General features: G+C 43.9%; 1 protein-coding gene across 4 annotated transcripts in view; it reads left to right on the top strand.

Annotated features, from left to right (window-relative positions):
• Positions 1-13,763, top strand: part of ANTXR2 (ANTXR cell adhesion molecule 2) — a 425,705-nt gene that overhangs the window by 33,050 nt on the left and 378,892 nt on the right. For all 4 annotated transcript variants that reach the window (XM_033963685.1, XM_033963677.1, XM_033963667.1 and 1 more), the window contains exon 3: positions 11,053-11,124. In XM_033963685.1, coding sequence (XP_033819576.1) covers positions 11,053-11,124 — 72 coding nt within the window. The remainder of the gene's footprint in view (positions 1-11,052; positions 11,125-13,763) is intronic.

The following is a 13,763-nucleotide window of genomic DNA, read 5'->3' as shown; positions in this document are numbered from 1 at the left end:
TTTGGCTGAAATAACTGCTTCTTGTAGCCATCTACCCATCTCTGACATCGGTCTGAGAAAAGTTTGGCTCACTCCTCAATTCAAAATTTTTTCAGCTGTGAGGTGGTTGAGAGGTTTCTTGCATGTACAGCCCATTTCAAATAACCCCACAGCATCTCGATGGGATTAAGATCAGAGCTTTGACTCGGCCACTCCAGGACTCTCCATTTCTTAGTTTTCAGCCAGTCTTTGGTGGATTTACTGGTATGTTTTGGGTCATTGTCATGTTGCAGGGTCCAGTACCGCTTCCGCTTTAATTTTCTTACAGATGGTCTCACATGTTCCTCAAGCACCCTCTGATACACGGTAGAATTCATGGTGGATTCTATGAAGGTGAGCTGGCCAGGTACTGCTGCAGCAAAGCATCCCCAAACTGATACTTCCACCTCCATGTGTCACAGCTGGTATGAGGTTCATTTCCTGGAATGCTGTATTTGGTGTATGCCAACCATGTCCTCTTTTCTGGTGTCCAAATAATTCAATTTTAGACTCGTCTGTGTACACTGTTTTCTGGACCGTGGAATGGCTAATGTCAAATACTTTCAAAATCTTTTTAAATCTCTTACTAGACTTATAATCTGCTATAATCTTCTTTCTGAAGGCCTCAGACAGTTCTTTTGATCTCACCACAGCAGATATGAGCACACCAGACTAAATATCTGAGTAACAATGTTCTAATCATGTGCACCTGATGTGATACCCTGTGTATGATTTGAGCCACTTTAAGTGGGAGGATATGTGGGGGTGTTCTAATTTTTTCTTCAGTTAGAATACACATTTTTGTGGATATCTTTTGTTTCATGAGTTAATCAAGGAAAGTTTGTTGTTGTTTACCTGCAATTACATCACTTTCTTTTCCTGAGATTAAAAAAAACACATTTGACATCGATATGTGAATATTTGTTAAGAAAGAACTGAATATTTTATGGGGTGTCCTAATATTTTCACATGACTGTATACTAAGGTCTAATATTAATATGCATAATATACAGTTTACTGGCTACAATTTGCTATAGTTGTCCTTACAGTGCAAAGTTTTCAGTACATGTTAAGCTTATAGAATTGCCCCTGATATTTATGAAAGAAAGTTAGGGGACAGACTGTGGCTTAGACAACATGCTGGCCCTGAATCCATCTAAATCTTCAATGATGTTTTTCCCATGGAAAAAGAATCTTACATTTTCATTACAAATAATCTTGGACAACTTCCCACTACAAAAAGTAACAACAAAAATACTGGGAGTATTATTGGACCATGAACTATCCTTCCATGATCAGATTAGCTCTGTAGTTAAAAACTGTTTTTACAAGCTACGTCTCATTAGATCCTTAGCCAACGTTTTAGAACCAAAAGCTTTTAATGTTCTGATTCATTCCTTGGTTATTTCCAGACTGGATTACTGCAATACATTATACCATGGCATAATTCAGAAAGAAGTAAGAAGGTTACAAATTATACAAAATACTGCAATAAAAATTATTACTAACTCCAAAAAAATACGATCATGTCACTCCCTTGTTACAAAAAGCGCACTGGTTACCAATTTCACATAGAATAATCTATAAAATTGCACTATTAACCTTCAAAATTCAACAAACCAATACACCAATATTTTTACATTGTTATTTGATACCATATTCCCCAGCTAGATCTTTAAGAACAATAGATCAGCATTTGCTGACCATTCCGTCTCTGAAAATTATAGGCACCAGAAGAGCAACAACTTTTTCAATCATAGCTCCCCAGCTATGGAACAAGTTACCAATTTATTTGCGTGGTGAAACTTCTTTAGAAAAATTTAAAAGCACATTAAAAAGCCATCTATACAAAGATGCATTCGAGTCATAAACAGGATAACTCTTTTATCAACAATTTCAGGTTCAAATATTTATATCTAACCAGATCTATATATAGTTCACAATTTCTTCCTTTCATTTTTAGATCTTGTTTTATTTGTAAAACATTTTTAATTACCCTCCTGATGTTGTTTTTCCTTAAATGTCTCTTACTTTCTTTAATAATTGTAGTTCAATCCTTTTTCCTTATGTATCACTTATTGTTTGTGTACATTGAAGGTATGTTTGTATGTTTAAATTGTTTTATGTTGTCCTCCCTCTAAAATTTTTTTATTGTTATACGCATTGAAAATATTTGATATTGCGTTTATATCAAAATTTTTATAAACTTGAAACTTGATTGGGTGCTGCAGTATGTCAGATGTGAATTCTAGTTCCCTGTCCTTTATTGAGGCCCAGGAAAGAAAGAGATGGGACCGGATGGTGTATATCCTAGGGTGCGGTAGGAACTTAGGGAAGTTCTGGTAGCTCCGCTGACTGACCTTCTCAATGAGTCTCTAGAGTCAGGAGTGGTACTGGAGGACTGGAGAAGGGCAGATGTGGTCCTTCTCCACAAAAGTGGAAGTAAGGAAGAAGTAGGGAATTATAGGCCGGTAAGTCTAACTTCTGTGCTAAGCAAATTAATGGAAATGCTTTTAAAACAGAAAATGGTCAAGTTTCGGGAATCCCGTGGATTACAGGACTGGAGGCAACATGGATTTACTAGAGGTAGGTCTTGTCAGACAAATCTGATCAATTTCTTTGACTGTGTGACCAGAGAATTGGATAGAGGATGTGCGCTAGATGTGGTGTATTTAGATTTTAGCAAAGCCTTTGACAGTGTTCCACACAGTCTAATAAATAAACTGAGTGCCCTTTGGATGGGACCCAAAGTGACGGGCTGGGTCAGGAACTGGTTGAGTGGAAGGCGACAGAGGGTAGTGATCAATGGAGATCGCTCTGAGGAAAGGGATGTTACCAGTGGTGTGCCTCAAAGTTCTGTTCTTGGGCCTGTTCTTTAGCATTTTTATAAATGATATTGCTGAAGGGTTGTCATGTAAGATTTGCCTCTTTGTGGATGGTACCAAAATCTGCAGTAGAGTAGACATGGCGGATGGTGTGAATAACATGAAGAAATACCTGGTGAAGCTTGAAGAATAGTCTGAAATTTGGCAGCTTAAAATTTAATGCTAAGAAATGCAAGGTCATGCATTTGGGCTGCAAAAACCAGAGGGAATGGTTCATTTTACGGGGTGAGGAACTTATGTGCACAATGGAAGAGCTGGACTTGGGTGTGATTGTATGTGGTGATCTTAAGGTGGCCAAATAGGTTGAAAAGGTGACTGTAAAAGCTAGAAGGATGCTAGGTTGCATAGGTAAAGGTATGGCCAGTAGGAAAAAAGAGATATTGATGCCTCTGTATAAGATTCTGGTGAGACCTCATTTAGAATATTGAGTACAATTCTGGAGGTGGCACCTTCAAAAAGATATAAAAAGGATGGAGTCGGTCCAGAGGAAGGCTACTAAAATGGTGTGTGGTCTTCGTGATAAGGCATATGGGGACAGACTTAAAGATCTCAATCTGTGTACTTTGGAGGAAAGTGGGAGAAGGGAGATATGATAGACATTTAAATACCTACATCAGGGCTGCCTTATTCCGGTCCTCGAGATCTACAGGCAGGCCAGGTTTTCAGGATATCCTCAAAGCAAATCTCTGTCAAGCATGTTCATTATGGATATGCTGAAAACCTGGCTTGCCTGTAGATCTCAAGGAGCGGAATTGGGCAGCCCTGACCCATATAATATAAATGTGCATGAGTCAAGGCTCTTTCATTTGAAAGGAAACTCTGCAATGAGAGGGCCTAGGATGAAGTTAAGAGGTGATAGGCTCTGGAGTAATCTGAGAAAATACTTTTTTATGGAAAGGGTGATAGATGTGTGGAACAGTCTCCCGGAAGAGGTGGTGGAAACAGAGACTGTGTCTGAATTCAAGAGGGCCTGGGATAGGTACGTGGGATCTCTCAGAGAGAGAAAGAGATAATGTTTACTGTGGATGGGCAGACTAGATGGGCCTTTTGGCCTTTAAGTGCCGTCGTATTTCTATGTGTTGTTTTAGTACAGAATCAAGGTGCCTGGGGGTGGATATGTGATGGATATTACCGCTCATCCCTGTCACATGATGACACTGCAGCTAGAGTGACATTATTGCTAGCCAATGAGTAGCACGAGAGGGGGGAGGGGGGAAGAATAGCACTGGCCATTGGATGCGCAAGAGTTCCTGGAGCTGCCTATTGAACACCATTTAGTTACAAGGGATCAAAGATAGAGAACTATAAAGGGGAAGAAAAGAAGAAGTCCTCCTTGGAGTTTTTCAGATATCTATATATATAAAATCGGATGTATGTATGTATGTGCCGCGATCACGCAAAAACGGCTTGACCAATTTGAACGAAACTTGGTATGCAGATCCCTCACTACCCGGGATGATATGTTCTGGGGGTCTCGCGGCCCACCTGCACACGTGGGCGGAGCTACAAACAGATAATCGTATTTCACCCATTCATGTCAATGGAAAAAATGTAAAGAGCTGCCAACGCAAAAACGGCTTGCCCGATTTGAACGAAACTTGGTATGCTACTCCCTCACTACCTGGGGTGATATGTTCTGGGGGTCTCACGGCCCACCTGCACATGTGGGCGGAGCTACAAACATAAAATCAGATTTCACCCATTCATGTCAATGGAAAAAATGTAAAACAGCTGCCAACGCAAAAACGGCTTGCCCGATTTGAACGAAACTTGGTATGCGGATCCCTCACTACCTGGGGTGATATGTTCTGGGGGTCTCATGGCCCACCTGCACATGTGGACGGAGCTACAAACATAAAATCAGATTTCACCCATTCATGTCAATGGAAAAAATGTAAAACAGCTGCCAACGCAAAAACGGCTTGCCCGATTTGAACGAAACTTGGTATGCGGATCCCTCACTACCTGGGGTGATATGTTCTGGGGGTCTCATGGCCCACCTGCACATGTGGACGGAGCTACAAACATAAAATCAGATTTCACCCATTCATGTCAATGGAAAAAATGTAAAACAGCTGCCAACGCAAAAACGGCTTGCCCGATTTGAACGAAACTTGGTATGCAGATCCCTCACTACCTGGGGTGATATGTTCTGGGGGTATCGCGGCCAACCTGCACACCTGGGCGGAGCTACAAACAGAAAATCAGATTTCACCCATTCATGTCAATGGAAAAAAATGTAAAACAGCTGCCAACGCAAAAACGGCTTGCCCGATTTGAACGAAACTTGGTATGCGGATCCCTCACTACCCGGGATGATATGTTCTGGGGGTCTCGCGGCCCAACTGCACACGTGGGCGGAGCTACAAACATAACTTCAGATTTCACCCATTCAAGTCAATGGGAAAAATGTAAAAAGCTGTGGGACCGATTTGAACGAAACTTGGTATGCTGATCCCTCACTACCTGGGATGATATGTTCTGGGGGTCTCGCGGCCCACCTGCACACGTGGGCGGAGCTACAAACAGAAAATCAGATTTCACCCATTCATGTCAATGGAAAAAATGTAAAACGCTGCCAACGCAAAAACGGGTTGCCCGATTTGAACGAAACTTGGTATGCAGATCCCTCACTACCTGGGGTGATATGTTCTGGGGGTCTCGCGGCCCACCTGCACACGTGGGCGGAGCTACAAACAGAAAATCAGATTTCACCCATTCATGTCAATGGAAAAAATGTAAAAAGCTGTGGGACCGATTTGAACAAAACTTGGTATGCAGATCCCTCACAACCTGGGGTGATATGTTCTGGGGGTCTCGCGGCCCACCTGCACACGTGGGCGGAGCTACAAACAGAAAATCATATTTCACCCATTCAAGTCAATGGAAAAAATGTAAAAAGCTGTGGGACCGATTTGAACGAAACTTGGTATGCAGATCCCTCACTACCTGGGGTGATATGTTCTGGGGTCTCGCTGCCCACCTGCACATGTGGGCGGAGCTACAAACAGAAAATCAGATTTCACCCATTCAAGTCAATGGAAAAAATGTAAAGAGCTGTGGGACCGATTTGAACGAAACTTGATATGCAGATCCCTCACTACTTGGGGTGATATGTTCTGGGGGTCTCACGGCCCACCTGCACACGTGGGCGGAGCTACAAACAGAAAATCTGATTTCACCCATTCAAGTCAATGGTAAAAAGCTGTGGGACCGATTTGAACGAAACTTGATATGCAGATCCCTCACTACCTGGGGTGATATGTTCTGGGGTTCTCGCAGCCCACCTGCACACGTGGGCGGAGCTACAAACAGAAAATCAGATTTCACCCATTCATGTCAATGGAAAAAATGTAAAAAGCTGCCATTCTCACAGTAATTCCAACTACCTGGGGTGATATGTCCTGGGGGTCTTGCGGCCCACCTGCACACGTGGGCGGAGCTACAAACAGAACATCAGATTTCACCCATTCATGTCAATGGAAAAAATGTAAACAGCTGCCATTCTCACAGTAAATCTAAAATGGCTTGACCGATTTGAACGAAACTTGGTATGCAGATCCCTCACTACCTGGGGTGATATGTTCTGGGGGTCTCGCGGCCCACAACTCTATGTTGCTTGCTCAAGGGTGGGTTCACCCAAGAATTTATATGTTCTTGCTCCAGGAGGTGAAACTAAATTATTGTTTATAATCACGTTTTGCGTTAGTTGTATTGTATTCATTTTGTCAAATATTTCACATTATAATTTGAATATTGTACTTTTTATTAAGCTGTTAAAAAATAATTTCATTCACCACTATAAAGTATCTTTATTTGAATCCATTTACAGTGTTATTGCTATAATTAAATACCCGTGCAACGCCTGGTCATCAGCTAGTATGGTATATACTGGAAGTAGTGGTGCTTACTTTGTACCGTTTACATTTTTCAAAAAAATAATTATAAAAAATTTTTTTAAATCTGAGCTCAACTGTTCAGAGCAGCTGTGTTAACAGCAGTGACAATTTAACCATGCAGTTCCCAAATTTAGTAGATCATGTGTGGTGATTTGTAATCCAAGTAATGGCTGAACAGTTTAATTCCTACTGGTACCTTGGCTCTTTTACTCTGTGCACTTTTGAAACACCAAGAAACAGTTGTTAGAGACTTGGCTGACTGAAACCAAGTGAAGTCCTGCACATGAAAGCTATATTCAGTTTGTGCATTATATAAAACCTTAGCACAAGGCTGAGCTCCATTCACCCCCTCATACGCATGATATTATGATATCATCTGCCCTGAAGAGCAGTCTGCCAGGAGCTTGCATGCAAATGAAATGATTTAAAGTCTCCATCTGCTGCAAACTGTTGTCTTGCGAAGGGACTGTGGATGAAATTGTTCTGCTTCCTCTGCGTTACCTCCTCTCTGAGATGTTCTCCACATAATGTTTTAGCCACACACATACTTCCTCAGCTTTGACTGGATTCTACTGTTACCAAAAACATAAATACTATACAAGTGACTCCTCAATCCATGTTTATTTTTGGGTTTTCCCCTGAAATATTGATTTGTCGAGCAGCCGGTCTAAGAGAGTGATTCTCAAACCTGTCCTGGAGGACCAACAGCTGATTGGGTTTTCAGGATATTCCAAATGAATATGCATGAGAGAGATTTGCATGTAATGGAGGTGGTAGGCATGCAAATCTCATTCATGAGCCTTAGCCTTCTCTAAACTGGTATGTTCATTTGTAGATCCTGGTTTTGAGTATGAAGCTACCTGTAATTGAAATGATGCTCAACATAAGCAAGAGAGTGGAGCCTTTTCCAGTCAAAGGTCCTGAAGACGCTTATTATTGAAACACAGACTTGTGTCGGGCTTGACTGATTGTTTTGTGATATCGATTGGGAGAGCTACAGAGATTAACAGTTTGTACAAAGCACAGAAAGATCTGTGGTACGATATTGAAAATTCAAACGGAAAGGTGCTACACTAAATGGAAACCAAACTGAAGACTCACATGGACACTTTTGGGTGATCTAACATTTATATAGACAGGGAAGGCTTTGTTTGTATGTATGATGAAAGAAAGAAATTTGTGTATTGATAGATATAATGTAAAATGAAATGATTATATTGAAAGTCTTTAATAAATGTTTTAAATATGAAGTAATAGCTTTTTCTTTCGATTGAGATATGCATATTCATTTGGGATCAGTGGCGTACCTAGCATATATGACACCCAGGGCCCATCATTTTTTGACACCCCCCCCCATTCGTTTGAAAAACATGATTTTTAGTAACAATCCACATGTCACGCAAGAGTGTACCTAGGAAAACATCTTACATACTGCAGTGAGCAGTACATCAGTATACCCATTGTAAAACTAAACAAGCCAGACTACTACAGATCAATCCTACACAGTCAATCCTAACAGAAAACCATGTCTTTTTGAACACACAGAACACAGAAAACACCTTTGCCTAGTATGGAATATGTAATCACAAACTAACTCCTCCCCCTTTTACAAAACTGTAGTGTGGTTTTTAGCCACGGTGGTAACAGCTCAGATGCCAACGCTAAAAAATGCTCTAGAGTTTTGTAAATGGGGAGATAAAATAGAAATACGTAAACAAAGGTTAAAATGAAGCACCAAGAAGCTGGACTCTGCATACAATGCAACACCATAGAAACAGCATTGCATCTCCCCTAAATAAAATAAAAAATAAATAGAAATTTTTCTACCTTGTCTTCTCTGGTTTCTGCTTTCCTCATTTTCTTGTCACTCTCTTCCTTTCATCCACTGTCTACCCTTTCTCTGCCCCTTCTATATGGTATCTTCTCTCCTTCTATTCCCCTTCCAGAAACTTTATGCCTCCCCCTTCCATCTCTCCCTTCAGCCCCATTGGTCTGGCATCCATCTTCTTCACTTCCCTCCTCTAATGGTCTGGCATCTCTCTCCTCTCCTTCCCTCTCCCACAGCCCCATGGTCTGGCATTTCACTCTCTTCTCTCCCTTTCCCTCCTTCCATCAGCATCTGCCCCCTTTTTCCCTCCAACCCAATTTCATGCAGTATCCTTCCTCCTTTTGTCTCTTTCCCCTTTCCCCTGCACACCAATTCCATCAGCAGCTGCCCCATTTATCTCCCTCCACCATCCTTCCATACCACCCTGACCCCCTTTCTCACTCTTCACCACCCTTCCATACCACCCTGATGCCCTTGCTCTCCCTCCACCACCCTGACCCCCTTTTTCTCCTTCCACTGCCCTGCTATGCTCCTTTCTCTCTCCATCCAAATCAGCAAGGTCCCGCGATGACTGCCTCTGCTCCGGAAGAGGTAAGTGACGTCAGAGGGGTTTGGGCCGGCAGACGCAGGGAGTTGTGGCAAGGTCACACAATGACTGCGGCTGCCGGACCACTGCCCTCCGACGTCTCTTACCTCTTCCGGAGCAGAGGTGGTAGACGCAGTCATCGCAGGACCTTCCTGCACTTCAGCGCGGCTGCCGACTCTGCTCCAGAATAAGTATGGCAGCCGCGCTGAAGTGCCGTTTAGAGCAGCGTGGGAGGTTCCAGACCCGGCCGGCTGTGCACTCCCTTGGAGAGTGCACCCGTGGCGGACTGCCTCCCCTCTCACCCCCCCTTGGTATGCCACTGTTTGGGATATCCTGAAAACCTAAGTAGCTGGCAGTCCCCCAGGACAGGTATGAGAACCACTGCTTTAAGACAGTATTAATAAGGCATTCTAGAAAATTTGTTCAGAAAACTGCATGTGCATTTATTGGATAAGTGGTATCAGACACAGAACGAGGTTGAGTTAGCATAAATTTGAAATTTGTCAGCAGCAGTGCTGAGGCTTTGATTGTAGCTCTTCCCTATTTCTTTATCTTTTGTCATTTGTGAATGCACGTTTAAGATGTGTGAGTTGACAGTACAGATACAGTTTTATAAAAAGCCCGCTAGATTCTGTATTGTAGCCATTTATGTGTGTATTTCCAATAAATTAATAAACGCATATATGACCATTTTCTGACCAAGCACTATTCTGTAACAATATGATGGTGTATTTTTTAAGAGGGGTATTCACATGAATAGAGATTGGGTGGAGTATAGGCAGGATGCAAAGTTATGCCTATATGTGTTTGCACTTTTCACAATCTAGGCATTAGCATTTACACTAGCTGTATGTAGGGTTGCCAGATTTCATGGAGCCAAAAACCGGACTAGTGACCCGTATATACTCGAATATAAACCAGGATTTTTTGGCCAAGAACGGGAGTCCCAGTTTATATTTCAGGCAAGCAACCCCCTCCCAGGATTATTTCAGGCCGCCACCAGGCTCTGCACCCTGCCCTTTCCCTGCCCTGTCCGTTGTACCTCCTCTGTCGATCCCTGGTGGTCCAGAGGTGCAGCGGGTAGGGGCAAGCTTTCCGCGCTGCTGCGAGCTCTGGTTTCTTCAGCTGCCGAGTGGCACTGAGTAGGAGCGCACTTTGGCCCTCAGCTCGGCGCTGAGTAACTTCCGGACTGGCTTCCATGAATTCCCATGAGAATTCATGGGAACCATTCATGAAGCCGCTCAGCGCCGAGCAGCAGCGTCAAAGTGCGCTCCTGCTTGGTTCTACTCAGCGGGTGAAGAAACCAGAGCTCGCGGCAGCCATGGCAGCGACCGACCCACCGGGTTAGCAGCGGGGCAGGAGTGTAGAAAGCTTGCTCCTGCACGTTGCACCTCTGGACCACCAGGGATCGGCAAAGGAGGTACGATGGACAGGGCAGGGAGGGAGGGAGGGAAGGAAGGGAGCTGGGTTCAGAGCTTGACAGGGGAGGGAAGGGGGTGCTGGGTGCAGAACCTGGCAGGGCACTTGAATATTAAGCCGCCCGACTTATATTCGAATCAACCATTTTTTTTTTTTTTTTTTTCCTTTTGGGGGGGAGAATGGGGGTCTCAACTTATATTTGGATCGACTTATATTCGAGTATATACGGTACCCTCTAAATGATCACACCCTTGATAAGTGATGCTTGTGATAGTGATTTTTAAACTTGTACTATTTCAAGCCATTTTGTGTTTGGAATGTTTCTTGAAACTCTGTGCTTCTTTTTTCTTTTGCCAAACTGTACTAGATGTTAGGAAGTTATCTTACCTTGAACTTGTTTCTTTGTTTTCTTTGCAGCCCTCAAATGAGGTTGTCCTTTATAGTATTTTCCACACAAGCACGTATCGTTATGGAATTAACTGGAGACAGGTTAGTCCATTATTTTTTAGATGTTGAAGAGTAAGATGCGATGGCAATGCTAGCAGTAAACTTGCAACAATTATATGATACCAAATACAGTCAAACCTCGGTTTGCGAGTAACCCGGTTTGCAAGTGTTTTGCAAGACGAGCAAAACATTCTCGCAAAACGTGTCTCGCAAACCGAGTGTTGACTCGATTTGCGAGCACCCCCCGATAACCGGCATAGCTCCCCCCCGCTCGCAAAGGGCCCCCTCCCACTCGAATCGGCACCCCCCCCCACACCTGCGAGAACAGGAACAACCCCCCGCCCGACCAACTTTAACTCACCCCCCTTTGGCACCGGCACGCAGCCCACAAGTGCCGGTGCCGCTTGAAGATCTTCTTCTCAGTCTCTGCCAGCTTTGAGCATGCATCTGCGCATGCTCAAGCCCTTCTAATTCTCCCTCTCGCTGAGAATCTCGGCGAGAGGGAGAATTAGAAGGGCTTGAGCATGCGCAGATGAATGCTCAAAGCCGGCAAAGACTGGGAAGAAGAAGATCTTCAAGCGGCACCGGCACTTGTGGGCTGCGTGCCGGTGCCAAAGGGGGGTGAGTTAAAGTTGGTCGGGCGGGGGGGGGTTCCTGTTCTTGCGATGGGGTGCCGATTCGAGCGGGGGGGGGGGGCCTTTGCGAGCGGGGGGGGGGGGAGCGGTTCTCGTGCCGGTGCCAGACGGGGGGGGTTGAGTTAAAGTTGGTCGGGCGGGGGGTGCCTGTTCTCATGGGGGGTGCCGGATCACGCGGGGGGGGGGGGACTTTGCGAGCGGGTGGGGAGCAGCGCCCTGGCCTCGGGTGGGGTGGGTGGGAACGTATCAAAGCGAGTTTCCATTATTTCCTATGGGGAAACTCGCTTTGATAAACGAGCATTTTGGATTTCGAGCATGCTCCTGGAACGGATTATGCTCGTAATCCTAGGTACCACTGTAGATAGCTTTAAACTCCACATTCTCTGGAAAGAACGGGACCCCTTACACAGTTTCAAAATGCTTTACAGCTGTTTAACATGTACAGTAGTATGACCTTTGAAAATACGTTAGTATAATGGGGGGTTTTTCCCTCGCTAATTCAAAATTTGTGTTTAAAGTGTCCTCCTTCAACTTTGACACACTTGTGAAGTCTTCCACGCCACCGAGCTGCTGGTTCAATAAATTCCGGGGTTACACTGTTATTGCAGAATTTGTTAATTAACTGTTTTGCAAGCTTGATGCACCGGAGCTCCATCCTGTTGAAAAACAACAGTACTCAGAAATGTCTTGAATTTCAAGCGGAGTGTTCTGTTGCAGAGGGAGATTTTAGGGTTATTTGGAAAAATGTTGGGGGTCCTTTTTTTAAAAACATTTTTTTACGGACACCGTCTATAACAGAGTACCTAAAGTTAGGTGCTGTTTGTGCGCATGAGTTTGAACCGTTCAGTTATTTGATGAATAAAGGACTTTTATGTAACAAATAATGTTCACCAATCTTATTAGGACATATTCACTCTTTGCTTTGACTTTGAGTTCGTGGATTTGGTTCTCCCGTGTTTATCTTTGTTATGGAATACTTGCACATATATGAGTAAATGGGAGCTGTGCATTTATCAGTATTCTTTAATGTGCATATGTGAAGGGCACATGAACGGACTGCCGGGCAGGATGGACTACTGGTCTGACCCAGCAGCGGCAATTCTTATATTCTTATGGCATACACATGGGTAGAGCATGGGTGGGATATGGGTGTCTCTATACAGATATTTTCCTGTTCCTTCTAAATTTGACCTGTTTTAAATGCTCTATTGAGACTCTTGACAAAGGCATAGATGCCGAAACACTGTCAGTGTCGAGTCTTCGAGTCCTTGTAGTGCTACTATCAATAACATGAACTTTGAACTTTACACCCGTGGCTGAATCCTCACGACTCCTTTGTTGTGCCTTGATTGTCTCGTCGCTGAGGCCTCCTTGGCCTCCCTTTTTGGTATTTAGATGTGGCCATTCATGCCTGCCACAGACGTGGCAGAAGTGAACGCACCTTAGGGTGTAGCCAGACGTTCATATTTGGTGGTTCTCAAAAATGGACTGTGGGTCCTGATATTCTTACCCCTTCCCCATGACTACCTGCCACAGTAAAATATTACTTTTGCTGGCAGGAAGCCAAGCCGATGACGTCTCCCTCCTGAGTTATGTTTACAAGGCACTTAATCCAGTCAGGTGTACTTTGGCCACTAATGCTGGCTCTCTTGCGCATGCCTGGTGAATTGTGTCACTGTAGACGCAACCCAGGTAGGCGATGTTTTCGGCTGGCGGGACATGGCATCTCTGCCAGCCATGAAAGCAGAGGGGTCCAAAGGTAAGGAGGCCCAGGCCCCTGATGCCCCACCCCCATGACCACACCACCGGTGCACCTAAATATATTGTATTCTGTAATGGATTCTGGGTGCCCAGATGTTGTTATAGAACTAGCAGCCAGTGTGCGGTATCTATGTGCTAAATTCTGGCACCCAGTTAGCGAATTGCCCCCGATGTAACACATTGCTACAGCGTCTGATAAATGAATACTTATTCTAAAGCAATCAGAAATTTTTGTAAAGAGGGTAATTTTAAAAGCCATTTCTGCAGGTAAAACTGTGTTTTCTG

Source organism: Geotrypetes seraphini, chromosome 1 (assembly GCF_902459505.1).
Source record: "Geotrypetes seraphini chromosome 1, aGeoSer1.1, whole genome shotgun sequence".
In the NCBI taxonomy this organism is placed as follows: Eukaryota; Metazoa; Chordata; class Amphibia; order Gymnophiona; family Dermophiidae; genus Geotrypetes; species Geotrypetes seraphini.
This window is presented reverse-complemented; position numbering and strand designations above follow the sequence as displayed.